The sequence below is a fragment of the Gymnoscopelus braueri genome (assembly GCF_963280865.1).
Source record: "Gymnoscopelus braueri genome assembly, contig: SCAFFOLD_51, whole genome shotgun sequence".
NCBI lineage: Eukaryota > Metazoa > Chordata > Actinopteri > Myctophiformes > Myctophidae > Gymnoscopelus > Gymnoscopelus braueri.
The window spans coordinates 341,441-360,158 of NW_027660372.1; the positions used below are offsets into that span (position 1 = coordinate 341,441).

General features: G+C 40.6%; 1 protein-coding gene across 1 annotated transcript; it reads left to right on the top strand.

The window, feature by feature from the left end:
* Nucleotides 1-296: 296 nt before the first annotated feature.
* On the top strand, nt 297-15,766 carry LOC308081609 (GTPase IMAP family member 8-like; the record flags this gene model as incomplete). Its single annotated transcript, XM_080457970.1, has 11 exons — nt 297-380; nt 1,120-1,191; nt 6,524-7,231; nt 8,877-9,569; nt 11,046-11,164; nt 12,465-12,942; nt 13,415-13,518; nt 14,362-14,416; nt 14,756-14,929; nt 15,034-15,173; nt 15,719-15,766. The coding sequence occupies exons 2-11, from the start codon at nt 1,140-1,142 to the stop codon at nt 15,764-15,766; spliced, it is 2,571 nt and encodes an 856-aa protein (XP_080314096.1). The 5' UTR covers nt 297-380; nt 1,120-1,139.
* Nucleotides 15,767-18,718: the final 2,952 nt, after the last annotated feature.

Below are 18,718 nucleotides of genomic sequence, written 5' to 3' on the forward strand. Positions count from 1 at the left end.
TATATACATAAAATAAGATGTATGGAGGAATTATAATGACTATACTGTAGTTGTACTTCATTATCAACTGCAGCAACAATACGTTGTGATGTCATCAGTTGTACGTGTGTGTGTGTGTGTGTGTGTGTGTGTGTGTGTGTGTGTGTGTGTGTGTGTGTGTGTGTGTGTGTGTGTGTGTGTGTGTGTGTGTGTGTGTGTGTGTGTGTGTGTGTGTGTGTGTGTGTGTGTGTGTGTGTGTGTACTAGAATGTGTACTTTGATCCACAGTACATGAATGATTGACACTTTCCTCTTGATTGACAGGAATCACTTGTCAGTGCATGTTGACACTGGAGGAGTGAAGTTTACAGTCTGGACTCATTTCTTCAACACTTTAATAAGGTAAACACTCTGAGTGACACAAAGCTTACTAATCTGTCAACATATCATTACTAATGTCATTAAATGAAGTTACAGAAGTGTTTTTATAGGTAAACACATCAGATTATAGTAAATGATGGATGTACAGTTTACTGTACTGTACAGTCATCCAGTTATGAACTGTTCTCTCTGCTAGTGTGTCAAACTGTACCGGAGCATCAGACTCACCATCACTTTATGTCTCCTCAACATTAGACTAATGAAATAAAATAAAATAATATAATCTATAACAGCTCTCAATCCAGTGACTGACTGAGGGATGTTGATATTGCCAATTTGTACAGCTATAGTTTTTCTGGCCCAAAAATATGGAAGGTCAAAATGTCCACTAATAGATAAGAATGGATGGATTCCTAAAAAACCTACTGAACACATTCCTGTTCTCTGGATAATGAATATTAACCATTTGATTGATCACATCACCTTGTCTCTGGTGCCACCTTCAGACCAAAGTATCAATTTCACATACAAGATATCTGATAATCTAATACATCTGCCTGGAATGAGTGTTTAAAGTATTTTCTTGTCATTACTGATTCATGCTTTCTTTACAATTATTGTTATTTCTTGGTGACTCTATTAATGTAGAGTGTTGTGTTTTTATTGTAAATGTTACCTCAGCTGCCTCTCATTGTACTCTGAGTTTAAATAAAGGTTGATGATACTGTAGGTGGTTTACATTAATATCATGTTAATTTAGGGTGTTTCCAGTTGGTTACAATGAATTCCAAACAACAGCAGAGTGGGATTCAGACCAGCAGCTCATCAGCAGGTAAAACATTATGATAGAATTATGAATCACGTGATTCATTTAATGTCAAGTAGGACTATTTTCATAGAAGCATTTTTGATTCAATCATGGAGGTGTGTGTGTGTGTGTGTGTGTGTGTGTGTGTGTGTGTGTGTGTGTGTGTGTGTGTGTGTGTGTGTGTGTGTGTGTGTGTGTGTGTGTGTGTGTGTGTGTTAGGGCATTCACAAATAGTGATTTTTACTATTCGAATTATTCGACCTATAAGTATTCGAATATTCGATTAATCGATTTGATTATAAAAAAAATAATTAAAAAAATATATATATATAACTTTATATTTTTATTTTTTAATGGCATTGATGACTCGACTCAAGGAATGCGAGTTGACGTCACACCAGAGCTCACAGCTGCGTGTCTGCCACGTGCGATCACAGGGGGGCGTGAGGTCCAAAATGTTGCACATGAGTTTTACTCTTCCAGTTTTAAGCCATTGTAAAATATCCAATCAGAGCTCTAGTAGCACCAGGGTTGCTACATTGGTCACAGGTCAGGTCCATAAAGGTCCTACACACTAAACGTTGTTATCAGAGCAGAGCAGAGCAGAATACTACATACTATAAGTGGAATGGTGTCAGGAGATCATTCTGTTAAAAGGTGTGTAAAAGTTGCTGTTACAACTCTCTCCACACACATAGACAGTAGGACTACTAGTATGATGTTAAACATATGGCTTGACGTTCACTGTTCAACAACAAACACATGAACATGTGACACAATACACACATGCTTCAATCATTAGAGAAATCAGCAGGGGGCTTACAGGACATACTGTAGGCACAAGATCAGTGGTGGAAAGTAACTAAGTACATTTACTCAAGTACTGTACTTAAAGGGCAAGACCACTTTGGTAGATGTTTGGGTTGTGTAGTTACCATGCCATGATGTAACTCCAAAGGTGGACAAGAAATCAAAAATATTTTTTCCATTGATTAGAAATTTATAATTCAAATGTTGCTCCTCATTGATTTACATTTGTTTGAACAGCTCTCAAAGTCACTCTTTTAGCACATAAACGAACACAAACAAAGTTGATTCAGACAATATAGAACATGGTCTTGAGGAGTTCACCAAAAAAATGACTTATTTTCTATCAATTGCACACCCTATGAAGCCTTGAATCCATGGATTCTTTTTTGTTTTTGTCGCATTCTTAAGCTAATGATTTGATTCCCGTCTCCTACCGGCTAATGTATCCGGTAGGAGACACAAAGTAGATTATTTGTGTCTCCTACCGGAAATACACACGGTCATCAAATTATTGTTTTAGGAATGCCACAAAAACTAAAATAAATCCATGAAATCAAGGCTTCATGGGGTGTGTAATTGAGAGAAAATAAGTCATTTTTTGGGTGAACTCCCCCTTAAGTTCAATTTTGAGGTATTGCTACTTTACTGGAGTATTTCCAATTTTCGATAGTTTTACTTCTACTCCACTACATCTCCGAGGCAAATATTGTACTTTTACTCCACTACAATTACTAGAAAACTTTAGTTACTAGTTACTTTGTAGGTTTTGATTATTATTACAAAACATACATTAACCACTTCAACCCTGTATACATTTCGGCCATTTGAAAATAGCAGATCTACAAGCTCACAATGTGTTGCGATGCGACGCATTGTGAGCTTGTAGATTATAATGCATTTGAAAATATGCTTCTAAAGCATTATAGACATGGGATGCATAGCAAGCGTTACTGCAATGTTTACTGCACTACAATTATTTGAAAACTTAGTTACTATTTATTTTGCAGATTTCGATTATTGCAATTTAAAATATCATTACAAAATATACATTAACAGGCAATGCAATTTTATTTGTGAAGCTCATTTCAACAAGACAAGCATTACGACATCAAGACACAGCTAAATAAACACATTATAAAAGCACTTTTGAATATAATAAAGTAAAAAATATGTCAAAATAAATAAAAATAGAGAGTTGAAATATAATGCAGAAGAATGATTAAAAAACCTCAATAAAAGACACTTAAGCCCTATTTAATACTTCAGCCACTCAAAAATAGCCAATCTGCTATTTTCAAAAAAGTTTGCCAAAAACATTTGTGAAGTAGGCTATTGAGTACATTTACTTTGGTACTGCAAGTATAGTTTGATGCTTATATGTACTTTTACTCAAGTAAAACTTTTAATATAGCCTACTGTAGGCCAGTGGTCTTCAATGTTTTTCAAACCAAGGAGAGATGAAGCAGGGACCCTCACTACATATTATATAAAATGATGTTTCATCTTAAACTATTTCATTGTCTTCATAGACTTGTTTAACAACATTATCATTGTACAGCGTTGTGTTGGATTCATGTTAATATGTATTTTAAGACACTTAAACCCTCAATACTTTAAGATAAGAAAGAAAAAAAGGTCCGATATCACAGGGGCAGGGGTCTTCAACAGGGGGTCCGGGACCCCTAGGGGGTCTTCAGTTACTACAGGGGATGCCGCCTAATCTTTGTCTGATAGGAACAATTAGTTGTCTCCGCCAGGCCAAAAGGCATGGTGAGAGAGTATGTTTTGCCCCCTGTCCGTCCGTCCGTCCGTCCGTCCGTCCGTCCGTCCGTCCGTCCGTCCGTCCGTCCGTCCGTCCGTCCGTGTGTCATTCTGTCTGTGTACAGCTAATCTCTGGCACCGTTGGCTTGCTTTCAAATCAGCCTCATGGTGGCGCTATAACAGGCCGATTCGTGTTTTTACCTATAACTGCACCGATCTGTGTAAAACTTTGTAAGCACACTCCCTAGAGGTCAAGGAGAAACCTTTGCCCTGCATTTTTCACATATGCCTTTTAAAGCGCCACCAGGAGGCCGACTCATGTAAAAAATATATATATATATATTACTCCTTCCGATTTTATCCACATTTCACGCAAATCGGTACACATGATCTCCATAGTCATGTGATCAAGACGGATGTGTTTGATTTTTCATATTCCATCCTGATTGGCTAAGATTTACATCTAAAGTTTGCAGTAGTGGCTTGTTTTGAACAAAATGCCGCAAATCATGAACGCACTAGTAGTATAGTAGGGCACCACTTTACCAAATCCTACCGCTAGGGGAAATAGTGGCGCTGTTGAGCACATTCCTGAAATTCCTCACATTCCTCACATTCCTCACATTCCTCACATTCTTGACAGGCTAATATGTGTGACGTCACAGGTCACTTTCCAGTACCTGACCCTACCGCTAGGGGAAATAGTGGCGCTGTTGAGCACATTCCTGAAATTCCTGAAATTCCTCACATTCTTGGCATGTTTGACATTCTTGACATTCCATAATCCATAATTAATAATTTCAGATTGATTATTTCATTACTCAGTCAATTTAATTAAAATCGGTGATGTCACAGGGCACAGTGCAATACCAAAACCTACCCCTAGGGACTAACATGCTAAGCTAATAATCTAATATGCTAATATGCTAATAGCGTTAGCATGACAGCACAATGAACAGTGCAGTACCAAAAACCTACCCCTAGGGGGCTAACATGCTATGCTAATATGCTAATATGCTAATAGCGTTAGCATGACATCACAATGTACAGTGCAATACCAAAACCTACCCATAAGGGATAACATGCTAAGCTAATATGCTAATATGCTAATATGCTAATAGCGTTAGCATGATGTCACAATGCATAGTGCAATACCAAAACATAGGACCATCAGTGGTCCTTGATAGGGGTTCCAGGCGATCCCCAGTTAAATAATGGACCAAAATGGACCCTTATAGATCTTTCTCTATAAATCTATTTTTTTTTTTCATTTGTTTTTCTACAAATGAATTAACACTAATTATATATAATATTCTTTGAACAGCGGCCGTAGCGTTGGTAGTTAAAGGTGGAGTCTGACTTAGCCCCCCCCATGGGGGGCCCAGAACATAGACTCGAGTTCAATGTAACAGAGGGGAGATGCTGTCCTATGGCTCTCGTCACTACCAGTATGACGCATGGTTTTAGAAAAGCAACATACACAGCCAAATTTCACAATTGCATGCTGGGTGATTATTTCCAACCAATGGGATCAAACCGTAGGGGAACAGTGTCATTGGCTTCTCTCACAGTGGCTGTGTTCACACCTATGGTGTTAGAGCTTGTTTTATTGGGGGCCCACAGCTGCAACCACACATAGTGTAGTTTTGTCTTGTTTTACTCCACTACAATTATTTTTAAAACTTTAGTTACTAGATACTTTGCAAATATAAATGATTACATTATAAAACATACATTAACCACTATAGCCTTATTTTATATCTAGGCTATTAGAAAAAATAGCTGATCTACAAGCTGAGGGCTTTTTCGCACGTACGTGTTAGAGCTGTGTTAGAGGATTTGGTAAAGTGGTGCCCTACTATACTACTCGCACTGTCCGATTGCGGTCAAACTTTGCACGCACATTCACACTATGTTGAGGAGCAAATGCCACCCTTTTAAAATTGGCCTGTTATAGCGCCACCAGCAGGTCTAATTTAGCAAAACAATTGTTTTGAACAAAATGCCTCAAATCATGAATGCAGTCAGTGTCCGATTGCCGTGCAAGGCCTAAGAAGAAATGGCACCCTTTAAACATCGGCCTATTATAGCGCCACCAGGAGGCCACAATAACCTACCTGACCTGGCGGAGACTAACATTAACCTCTTGAATCCTGGCATCCCTATTCTGAGGGGAACATTAGCCGAGAATAGCAGATCTACAAGCTCGTTTTGAGCTTGTAGATCAGCTATTTTCTACACAGAGGTTTGGTGTAGAGGGAAGAAAGGAGCAGATAAAGTACAGGTTTTCCAAGTATTGAGGGTTTAAGTGGTTAACTGTCTGAACATACATATTAACATGAATCCAACACAACGCTACACATTGATAGTGTTGTCAACTAAGTATATGAAGCTATGTATGAAATCTATGAGAAAGTTTAATCAGCAACACAATGTTATACAATATGTAGTGGGGGGTCCATGCTTTGTCTCTATCTCAGCTAAGGGGTCCTTGGACCCAAAAACGTTGAATACCTGATCTAAGGGTTCAACAGGATCCCGCAGCCCCTGTTGAAGATCCCTGATATAGGCCTTTTAGACCTATACTAGAGCCCCCCCCCCCTGTGTGTGTGTGTGTGTGTGTGTGTGTGTGTGTGTGTGTGTGTGTGTGTGTGTGTGTGTGTGTGTGTGTGTGTGTGTGTGTGTGTGTGTGTGTGTGTGTGTGTGTGTGTGTGTGTGTGTGTGTGTGTGTGTGTGTGTGTGTGTGTGTCAATAATAATAGTATTATTTGACTGTTTCCATCCAGGGAAGAACAGTGACCCCTCAGACCTGAGAATTGTTCTGATCGGGGGAAGACATGGAGGTAGAGGCAGTGGAAAGAGTTCAGTAGGAAACATCATCCTGGGCAGAGATGTTTTTGACACAAACAGATTCACATCTCAGAGTGTCATGAGACAAGAGGAAGTGTCAGGCAGACAGGTCACTGTGGTAGACACTCCAGGATGGGCGTCTGATCTTCCCCTAGATCTGACCCCTAAACTGACTCAGTTAGAAATCCAACAGAGTGTGAATCTGTGTCCTCTAGGACCCCATGCCTTTGTCCTAGTGATCAGATTGGACAGCCCATATATAGGAACAGGGATGTCAGCAGAGGAGCATGTGAGATTTCTCCTCAGTGACAGAGTGTGGAAACACACTATTGTGGTGTTCACTGTAGCTGATAGAAACAACATGAACACTCATCTCATTAGATCTAACCCTGAGATAAGATCTCTTATTGAGAAATGTGAAGGTCGCTTCCATGTTCTTAACATTAGTGACAGAGGAGATAGAAGTCAGGTCAGAAAGCTGCTGGAGAAGATAGATCAGATGGTGACTAGTAATGGTTGTCACTATGAGACAGAAGAACACGTCTCAGAGGAACTGAAGGAGAAGGAGAGAACTATCAGAAGAAAAGCAGAACAAAGGAGGACAGACGCCCAGAAACAAACAACTGGACCTACAAAACACATTGGTATGTTTTGTTTACTTTGTTTAAGTGACAATTAGCAAATTTTTAACCTAAATGGCATTTTTCTGATGTGAGGAGATTGTATTGACAAAGAAACAAATTGTGTTCAGTTTTAATTTTATTTGCTGGTGAAATGTTATTGTTTAAGCCAGTGGTCCAGTGGGGGGGGGGTTACCAGGAGGGTCCTCAGCAAAATTAGTTAAAATAGCGTCACAATCATTTTAACCACTTAGCTTTGGCTATTCAAACATAGCAGATTTACATGCTCATAGCGCAGCACCGAGTGCACATTCTTTAACACAAATCTTCTCTCCTGGGGGTCCCTGGCACAAAACAAATTCAGATGGGGGTCCGCAGCCAAATACATATCATTAGGGGTCCTTGACATGAAAAAGTTTGAGAACTGCTGGTTTAGAAGGTATTTGTAGAATCGGCCTCAGGTCTTAATGAGTTAAACATGCTAACTCGGGTGTCTCTATAAAAAAGGATTATAATCCCCAAAATAGTGAAAATAGCTGATCTATAAGCTATAGATCTGCTATTTTCACTATTTGTCTTATGATGATGAAGTATATAGGGCTTAACCACATGAAGCCTAGCATCCCTATTCTGGGGAAATAGCTGATCTACAAGCTCACAATGTGTCACGTTTCACCGTGTTGTGAGCTTGTAGATCTGCTATTTTGTGCTATTATATTTAGTATATAGTGAAAACAGGTGGAGGCCTAGTACAGTCCCCTGGGGGACTCCACTCAACTAAGTATAGTGTTGAAGTGGTTTAGTGGTTGAGGAACAAAGATACAATGTTTTAAACATATCATTGTATGTCCAAAAGCCTTTTATTTTTATTATTTTTTTAAAAACATTTAAATAGAGTGAAAATAGCAGATCTACAACCTCACAACACGGTGCAACGCGACACGTTGTGAGCTTGTAGATCAGCTATTTCCACAGGATAGGGATGCTAGGTTTCATGTGATTAAGCCCTATGCCTCATCTTATGCCAAATAGTGAAAATAGCAGATCTACAAGCTGACAACGCGTTGTGTTAAGACGCGTTGTGAGCTTGTAGATCTGCTATTTTCACTATAATGGGGAACTTTTTAAACTCTTTTTAACTCATTGTCTGCCATGGACGAATTAATTTGTCAAATTCTGCTATGGCCCAGCCTGCCATGGACGATATCACACAGAACCAGAAGAGATAACGCCATCCAAAGATGTGCTGCTCCATTCACTCCCTGGTTAACTTATTGCTTAAAAATGCTGTATCTCGGATCCTGTGTACTTTTTTTTTTACACTATATATTTTTGGCAAAACATGTTATTTTCAACTTGCCACAACTATGGAACGGATTACCGCTATCAGATCATTCCCCCCCCCCCCATTCTACGAGACCCCTGTGTGTGTAATGAGGGGATCACCGTGCGGATAGCATTCACACAAAATATTCCATGATTTTTCAAAGGTTGATCAAATCGCTCGTTTTCACTGGCAGTAGCGTAACACTATTATTACTATTACTCTGGCAGTTAAAGAGTAGGGACACTCGGGTTAGCATGTTTAAACAATAACATTTCACATGCAAATAAAATTGTAGATCTGCTATTTTCACTGTTTTGTGACAGGACTTGTTTTCTCTGACAGGACTGACTGACCTCAGGATTGTGTTGTTGGGAAGGAGGGGCTCTGGGAAGAGTTCAGCAGGAAACACCATTCTGACAGGAAGTGGTTTTAAAGTTAGGCATGCAGGTCAGAGGTCAGTGCAGTGTGAGGTGAGACAGGGTGAAGTAGCAGGGAGACAGGTGACAGTGGTGGACTCACCAGGCTGGCTCTACAACCGTCCACTACAGGACACCTCAGAGATGGACAAACTGGAGATCCAGAACAGTGTGTGTCTCTGTCGTCCTGGACCACATGCTGCTCTTCTGACGGTTCCTCTTCATAGAGCATTCACCAAAGCAGAGAGAGTAGCAGTAGAGGAACACATGACACTTCTGTCACAGAGTCTCTGGAGTCACTCTATGGTACTGTTCACCCATGGAGACCATCTGGGAGACAGAAGCATTGAGCAGCACATTGAGGCTGAAGGAGAAGACCTCCGCTGGCTTGTTGACAAATGTGGGAACAGATATCATGTCTTCAACAATGAGGAGACAGATGACACTCAGGTCACACAGCTGCTGCAGAAGATAGATGAGATGATGTCAGGAAACAGAGGTGGACACTGTGAAGCTGATGGAGATGTTTGTGAGAAGATGTCAGAGAGGAAGAGGAACATAGAGGAACATGTCCAGACACTGACCAGGAAACTGACCACTCTGAAAGCTAGCTCTAAAGGTGATCGATCTGTCTGTCTGTCTGTCTGTCTGTCTGTCTGTCTGTCTGTCTGTCTGTCTGTCTGTCTGTCTGTCTGTCTGTCTGTCTGTCTGTCTGTCTGTCTGTCTGTCTCTTTCCAATCTGTCTGGTAAATTATTATTAACAATAATATGAATAATACATCACTTGTGGTGGTTGTGATGATGATGATGATGATGATGATGATGGACATGATTTATATAGCCCTGTAATATTGTTGTTGTCGGGTAGAAACCTTGTATATCCTTGTTTCACATTTTTATGTTTTTTTTTGTAAATTAATGCCCTATACTTCATCATACATCAGTTTTGCACAAAAGTAGTGCAAATATCAGATCTACAAGCTCACAACGCGCCACGATGCAACAAATTGTGAGCTTGGCTATTTTCACTATTTTAAAATGTTTTAACAATATTTTTTTAAAGTTAATTTAAAATGTACAGTAAATTTATTTTAGTTATTTTAAAAAGTACAGTAAAGTGCAAAAAGGGGCAATAAATAAAAAACTAATTCAAACTTAAAGGGATACTTCACTTTCACATAAAATAAACATTAAAAAAAAATATTTAAAAAAAATTATAGAAGTTATGGCAAAATAAAGGCCCCCTCACACATTAGTAGGACACTCTAATGCGTGAGGGGGCCATGAATTTTCCATTACTTTTTTCATTTATTTTTAATATATTTTTTAAATGTTTATTTTATGTGAAAGTGAAGTATCCCTTTAATGTAGTTTAGAGGGACTGAGAGAAGAAGCATCATAACTGAACACCAGTAAAGCAGCTGCTCATTATTATTTATGACAACTTTTTGTCAATTATATAGATTTTCAGTTTGTATTCTCAATGTTAATTAATTCATGTTATTAATAATTAATATAACTCAATCTCTGAATCCAATACATCAGTGTTAAGCAGCACAACATGTCTCAACACGACGCATTGTGAGCTTGTAGATCAGCTATTTTTGAACAAAGTAACTAGTAACTAAGGCTGTAAAATAATTGTAGTGAAGTAAAAGTACAATATTTACCTCTGAGATGTAGTGGAGTAGAAGTATGAAGTATCAAAAATGGAAATACTCAGGTAAAGTAAAAGTAACTCAAAATTGTACTTACTGTAAGTACAGCACTTGAGTAAATGTACTTAGTTACTTTACACCAGTGGTTCTTAAAGTGGGGTCCGGGAACCCCAGGGGTCCTTGAGGGGTTTCCAGGGGGTCCACTACGAACTTCCATATTTTATACGTTGGTTAGCTCACAGCGCGTCACTTCGTGCTGTGAGCTTGTACATCTGCTATTTTTGAACATTTTAGAAAAGATTTGAATAATTTAGCAACTTGTGTGTGTGTGTGTGTGTGTGTGTGTGTGTGTGTGTGTGTGTGTGTGTGTGTGTGTGTGTGTGTGTGTGTGTGTGTGTGTGTGTGTGTGTGTGTGTGTGTGTGTGTGTGTGTGTCAGGAGAACATCAGAGTCTATCAGATGTTAGATTGATGCTGGTTGGTGGAGAGCAGCTTGACAGGAACAGAGCTGGAAATGACATTCTGCAGTGCAATGTGTTTACAGAAACTCCATTCAAGGTGAGTAATATGATATGAATGTTATAATGAAAGAAGTAAACAGTGAAGAGATCAAATATAAATGTTTTCTGATGTTAATGTGAAAGTTTCTGCTGTCATGAATGTTTAACCACTTCCACCCTGGTGTCTTAACCCTTTAAGACCGGGAAAGCATCATCTATGTTACTTTAGATTTCTTTGGCCATTAAAAAATAAAAGATCTACAAGCTCGTAGCGTGTCACTGAGTGCCGCGCTACGAGCTTGTAGATCGGCTTATTTTTTTATCACAGAAATTTTAGCAAATCTTTAAATATATATTTTTTATTTTTAAAGCGAACATTTGTAACTCAAATCTTTGCTTCTGGGGGGTCCCTGGAAGAACATATTTTGAGATGGGGGTCCGCGGCCAAATACATAACATTTTGGGGGTCCTTGACATGAAAAAGTTTGAACACCACTGATTATAACAACATAAGTTTTTTCAAAAAACTAGAAGATATTTGTAGAATCCCCCAGAAACAAAGATTTGAGTTACAAATGTTAGCTTTAAAAATATATAGTCAAAGATTTGCACAAATCTTCACGATTAAAAATAAATAAATAGCAGATCTACAAGCTTATAGCGCGGCACCGAGTGCCGCGCTATGAGCTTGTATATAAAAATGACACAGGTGCGTTCCCGGTCTTAATGGGTTAATCATTTTTTATACCCCCCCCCCCATTTATTCTTGCATCGTTTGAAAATAGCAGATCTACAAGCTCACAGCCTGTCTCATAGCAACATGTTTTGAGCTTTAGCCAAAGTATAGAATAGGGCTTAAAGGGATAGTTCACCCCAAAAGTACTTTCTTTCTGTAGATTAGTCACTCCATGGAGACTTGAATTCATGAATATTGTTGTTTGTGTCTCATTCCTAAGACAATAATGTGATGACTGTCAGCGGTTCCGGTAGGAGACACAAAAAGTCTCCTTTGTGTCTCCTACCGGAACCGCTGCCTACCGGTCCGCTGGTCATCAAATTATTGTCTTATGAATGAGACAAAAACTAAAACATATCCATGAATTCAAGTCTCCATGAGGTGACTAATCTACAGAAAAAAAGTACTTGGGTGAACTATCCCTTTAAGACCAAGAACAGTATTGTCATAATAATATAGTCACTGTACCAAACTAAAATAAAAGTACTCATTATGCAGAATGGTCCATTTACAATCATATTACTGGATTGTAATTAGTAATATATTAATGTATTCATTGAGGACAGAATAGAATGAAGGTTTTGCATTTTATGACTAACATACAGTAAACCTCATATTCCAGGAGTTTAAAACCCAGACTAAACTGACACAATGTGTCAGAAAACAGAGTCTAGTTGCTGACAGAAATGTGAGTGTGGTGATCTGTCCAGACTGGTCGACTACACCTCCATCACAGAAGACCAAAGACGTCCTTCTACACGGTGTGACTCTGTGTTCTCCTGGACCCCACGCTGTCCTGGTGACTGTTGATGTCAGGTCCAGTTTCTCTGAAGCTGACAGGAGATCAGTGGAGGAACACATGGAGCTGTTGGGGGACAGAGTCTGGAGACACACTCTGGTTCTGTTCATGTGGGGGGAGTGGCTGGGAGGGAGACGTGTTGAGGAGTACATAGTGTCTGAAGGAGAACCTCTGAGGTGGATCCTAGAGAAATGTGCCTACAGGTACCATGTTCTACATGGTCTCAAGGGGGACATTTCAGAAGTGACAGAGCTGATGGAGAAAACGGAATACATGATGACGAGGAACCGTTTTTATATAGGTTAGTTTCCTGTTTCTAATATCATTCAAACTATTATTACAGCATTTATTTTAACACACATTTAACATTTAAATGAAAACATTGTTACTTAAAGGATGACTTCTCCCATTTCAACATGTCTTCATACAATAGGTCCTCACTAATGCTCATTATAATAACTAATAAGCATTATCAATTGTGTCTACTCGGACTGTGTCTCAGAGGAGGGCTGTGGACAGTTCAGAAACCTGCCTACCAGTGACATCATCGATGGGGAATCCAAGCTAATAGACACGGCAGGCTTTCTATTCCTGGAAAGTTACCATGCTATAATGGAAGATATCGTTCTTGCGTTAATAAATACATTTAAAATAATAACCTGCCTAACGATGATGTCACTGGTAGGCGGGTTTCTGAACTGTCCATAGCCCTCCTCTGAGACCTGAGTTTTTACTCTAGATTGTCTCATTATCTTATCATAATGTTTAAGCAGCCCCCCTAGGCAGAGACCAGGATGTGAAGATGAAGGGAACTGGAGGTCAGGGAAAGGTCGACGCCAAGGTGATCGGGCCATCAGGAAAACCAGTGGCCTGCAAGGTATGTCACATGATCTGACAGTACTTTACTTTATTAGAAGCACTTTACAGTATGGGAATAATTGTTGATGCCCGCTAGGTGTGTGTGTGTGTTGTATAATTTTCATATTTAGATTTTATATGAAAATTATAGACCCAAAAGATACATTTGATGTCTCCCCGGGACATACATTATGAATTATCCAATTAAGCCCTATTTTAAAAACAAATTAAATAGCGGTCAACACAAGCTCACAACGCATTGCATTGTGTCGGATCGTGACACATTGTGAGGTTGTGCATTGGCTTTTTTCACTGTTTCTTAAAGTTTTTTTTAAATGTATGCAATCTATAAGTCTTTTAAATCTATAAATATTTTTCTTCTTTATGAATGAAGCATTGTGTGTGTGTGTGTGTGTGTGTGCGTGTGTTTGAGAAACATTAAAAGAAACACATATTTATGACCCATAAAAATGATTCTGTGACCCAAAAAAAGGTCCATTGGGGTAAATATTGGTCCTGACCAATGGGAAACACTGGTCTAACCTGTAGCTGAATAACTGTATGGTCCACATGTAGATGCATTGATTGATTGATTGAATACTTTATGAACAGTTACAGATGTATACAAAAGGATGCTAAAAGGATAACCCAAAAAATCCTATGGCTTATTTCCATCGCTCCATCTGTCCTGTGTATTCAATTCATCGATGCATGCCTGCAGTAATTTGATCAAACAACAAGTGGCGCTATTGTCTCCCACTGTCTGCTGTAAGAACATCTCAAGACCTTCTTAGGTTTGTTAAGGTGAATGTATTATTATTAATGGATGAAATTAACTTCATGTGTCCTGCTGTATGTGGAGCCTGCCGTCGATGCCAGTGGAGTCCATGTGTTTGGACCTGGAGTGGAGAGCAGAGGTGAGGACAGAGGTTCTGTTTGTGTCCCTGTGTGCCACTTCAACTTTACCTTAGATTCATTTAAACTGTAAAAGAAAAAAACTCTGACTTCTTCTTGGCCTTTTGCCTCACTTATCTGGTCTTGCCTCAAGACTCAAGGTCTGATTATGATATCAGTTACTTAAGTAATTTCCGGGACCTAGAAATGTACACATTTCTTATACGTTACTTTCGATAAGAGTGTTTGTTAAATGCCATAAACTGTAAATGGGTAAGTTTTTTACAATGCAGTTAAATGAATAGTGTACCTGTTCTATTTCTTGTAATCATGTTCTGTGCATTTCCTGGCCTGTGTAACAGGCGTGTTCCGCGAGGTCTTCACCGTCTTCACTGTGGATGCCCGCTCCCTCACACAGAAGGGTGGTGACCACATCCAGACCCTGATCAGCAACCCCTCAGGCAGTAGTACAGACGCCTTCATCACCGACCATGGGGATGGAACCTACAGCGTGGAATACACTCCCTACGAGAGAGGTGAGTTAGTTTATTAAAGTGATCATGTCTGTGTTTTTTGTCTCTGCATCATCCCACTATGTGAGTGTGATGTCTGTGGTGTTTGTTCTGTTGACATGTTTCAGGACCACACAGTGTAGAGGTATTCTACAATGGCTCGCCGGTGCCCAAGAGCCCATTCTGTGTGACCGTGACTGAGGCATGTGACCCAGGGCGTGTGCACGTGCACGGCCCTGCAGAACCAAACACAGAACCTGACTCTGAGGTAAATATCTCACAGTTAATGGCTGCCATGGGGGCCATTCTCCTGGAGAAATGAGGCTACAGGTACCATGTTCTCCACGTTTAGTAACAAATAGAAGACATGGTGATGAGGAACTAAGGACACCTTTAGACTCAAGAGAAGACAGGTCGGTCAGACTTCAGAGTGAGACATGAGACAAGACAGATGACACTTTTTGAAGGAAAGGGAAGCAAACATTTACTGCTGAAGAATGATAGGATAAGATCAATCTTTATTTATCACTGTGGGGAAATGCAGGTGTCGTAGCAACATTGCAGCAACAACAGTAAACTTTAAACACAATTACAACTTTAAATTAAATTGAATTGAATTGAATTGAATTGAATTGAATTGAATTGAATTGAATTGAATTGAATTGAATTGAATTGAATTAAATTAAATTAAATTAAATTAAATTAAATTAAATTAAATTAAATTAAATTAAATTAAATTAAATTAAATTAAATTAAATTAAATTAAATTAAAAGTTAGATAAGTGTGCGTCTCTGAGCTCTGATCTCTGCCAGGCTGGGTTGCCTACTCAGGGCTTTGACAGTTGTGGGGAGCAGATATAGACCTACCTTGACTTTGAATGAAGAGCATCTCCCATTTCTTGTTCTTCTATTGGAAAGGTTACAGCAGCGTAAATATTGATCTAGACAAAGTTAGACCTATTAATATCTGCAAAGGTGAAATAAAATGTTATCTGTGGATATCTGACAGAAGTTCAACACAGTTTGGCCAAAAGCCGTTCAGATTTAGCAGAACTATTTTCCCATTGCATAACGTACTTTTACATCACTTTTATAGCACACACATAGGTGTTTTTCCTAGACTACCGTATATAATCGTTGGGAATATGTTTTCAGTAGCTTGCAGCCATATGCTGAAAAGGAAAGCTCTGCCCCCCTACCCACAATGCCCTGCTCTGAGCTCCCTATTTACTGTGTGTGTGTGTGTGTGTGTGTGTGTGTGTGTGTGTGTGTGTGTGTGTGTGTGTGTGTGTGTGTGTGTGTGTGTGTGTGTGTGTGTGTGTGTGTGTGTGTGTGTGTGTGTGTGTGTGTGTGTAACATTTAAATGAAAACAGTGTTACTTAAAGGATGACTTCACCCATTTCAACACCTCATACAATTGGTCCTCACTAATGCTCATTATAATAAGATACCATTTATGTCAGATTCAGATTCAGATTCAGATTCCTTTATTTGCCATTGTGTAATACACATAGGAATTTGTTTTGGCAATGCATGATTGTGTTTCAATCTTTTTTCACATATAACATAAATAACAACAAACACAAAACAACACCGTGCAAGAAAGTGCTATAGTGTACAGTAGTGCAATGTCATTGCCAGTGTCAGGTTTCAGGTTTCAGTGACCCTTGGGGGCGGTGGAGAAGGGAAGCCAGACTCATTGAGCAGCCTGGCAGCTGAGGGGAAAAAGCTGAGTCTGTGGCGTGCTGTGGTGGACTTCAGCAACCGCATCCTTCTCCCAGAGGGGAGCAGGGTGAGGAGGCCGTGGCCAGGGTGGGAGGGGTCAGCCATGATCTTTCTTGCCCTCCTCAGCGCCCTGGAGTCGTGCAGGGACTTGAGGGAGGGCAGGGGACAGCCCATCACCCTCTCTGCGGAACGAATCACCCGCTGCAGCTTGACGAGATCTTTTGCAGCTGCAGCGGGGAACCAGGTGATGATGGAATGGGTGAGGATGGACTCGATGATGGCCGTATAAAAACGGGTCATCATAGCCCTTGACAGTCTGTACTTCCTCAGCTGCCTGAGGAAGAACAGTCTCTGCTGAGCCTTTTTCAGGAGGGACATGATGTTCAGTTCCCACTTCAGGTCCTGGGAGAAGATAATGCCCAGGAACTTAAAGGACTCAACAGAGTTCACCAGGGTGCCTCCCAGCATGATGGGAGGGGGAGGGGCTGCGTTCCTCCGGAAATCCACCACCGTCTCCACTGTCTTTTGGGCATTTAGCTCCAGATTGTTGCTGATGCACCACCTACGCAGCCGCTCGATCTCGCTCCTGTAGGCTGACTCGTCCTCCTTGGAGATCAGGCCAGGTGCTGGTGGACCTGGAGCTGGAAATGCTCTTCCCCAGCTTCACACGCTGAGACCTGTTGGTAAGAAAATCCGTAATCCACCTGCAGGTGGAGGCAGGCACTTGCAGCAGGGACAGCTGGTGCTCCAGGATGGATGGTTGGATAGTGTTGAAGGCCGAACTGAAGTCGACAAACAGGATCCTGGCATAGTTGCCGGCAGTGTCCAGATGGTGTAGGGCGTAGTGCAGAGCCATGTTCACGGCGTCCTCCGTGGATCGATTTGCTCTATACGCGAACTGCAACGGGTCCAGCACAGGATCGGTGATGCGCTTCAGATGAGCCAGGACAAGGCGCTCCAGTACCTTCATGACCACAGAGGTCAGGGCGACGGGTCTATAGTCATTTAGGCCTGTGACCTTGGCCTTCTTGGGGACGGGGATGATGGTTGAGGCCTTGAAGCATGCTGGGACATGACACAGCTCCAGTGAGGCGTTGAAGATGTTGGTGAACACCGGGGCGAGCTGGTCAGCGCAGTGCTTCAGGACGGAGGGGGAGACAGAATCCGGGCCGGGCGCCTTCCGGGGGTTCTGGCTCCCGAACAGCAGTTTCACCTCTCTCTCCGTGACAGAGAGAGGGGGTGGGGGGTCTACTCACTCTGTGTCTCAGAGGAGGGCTGTGGACAGTTCAGAAACCCATCTACCAGTGACATCATCGATGGGGAATCCAAGCTAATAGAAACTGCAGGCTTTCTATTGCTGGAAAGTTAGCATGCTATAATGGAATCTATTGTTCTCGCTTTAATATATTTTAAAAATCTTGTTTGAAAAAAAAACCCTGCCTAACGATGATGTCACTGGTAGGTGGGTTCCTGAACTGTCTACATAACTCTTCTGAGACACAGACCGACTAGAAACAAAGCGCCACCATATTATCATGAGTGAGGACCAATTATATGAAGATAGGTTGAAAATGGGTGAAGTCGTCCTTTAACCACTTAAGACCTGAGGAGAGTGTCAGGAGACGTGTGTGTGTGTGTGTGTGTGTGTGTGTGTGTGTGTGTGTGTGTGTGTGTGTGTGTGTGTGTGTGTGTGTGTGTGTGTGTGTGTGTGTGTGTGTGTGTGTGTGTGTGTGTGTGTCTGTGTGTGTGTGTGTGTGTGTGTGTGTGTGTGTGTGTGTGTGTGTATTAAGAATGGACATTCCTTTGGGACAAAAGCTACACCTTTGATAGCCAAAGAGACTGACTTTACACACTCTTCTTCTTTCCAAAATCATTTATAATAACAGACAACAAGTACAGTCAATTTATATTTCCAACACATCTGGTTCAGGGCAGCCTATTGATCATTCCCATAATGCTTATTGATTTGATAGATAGTTTATAACATGTATGGTGTGATTGTAAAATGTTAATGTCTTCTTTGTTCTACATACAGAGTGATGTGTCCAGTGTAACAGCATTACTAGCAAGCCTCCCTGGTGGATTCAG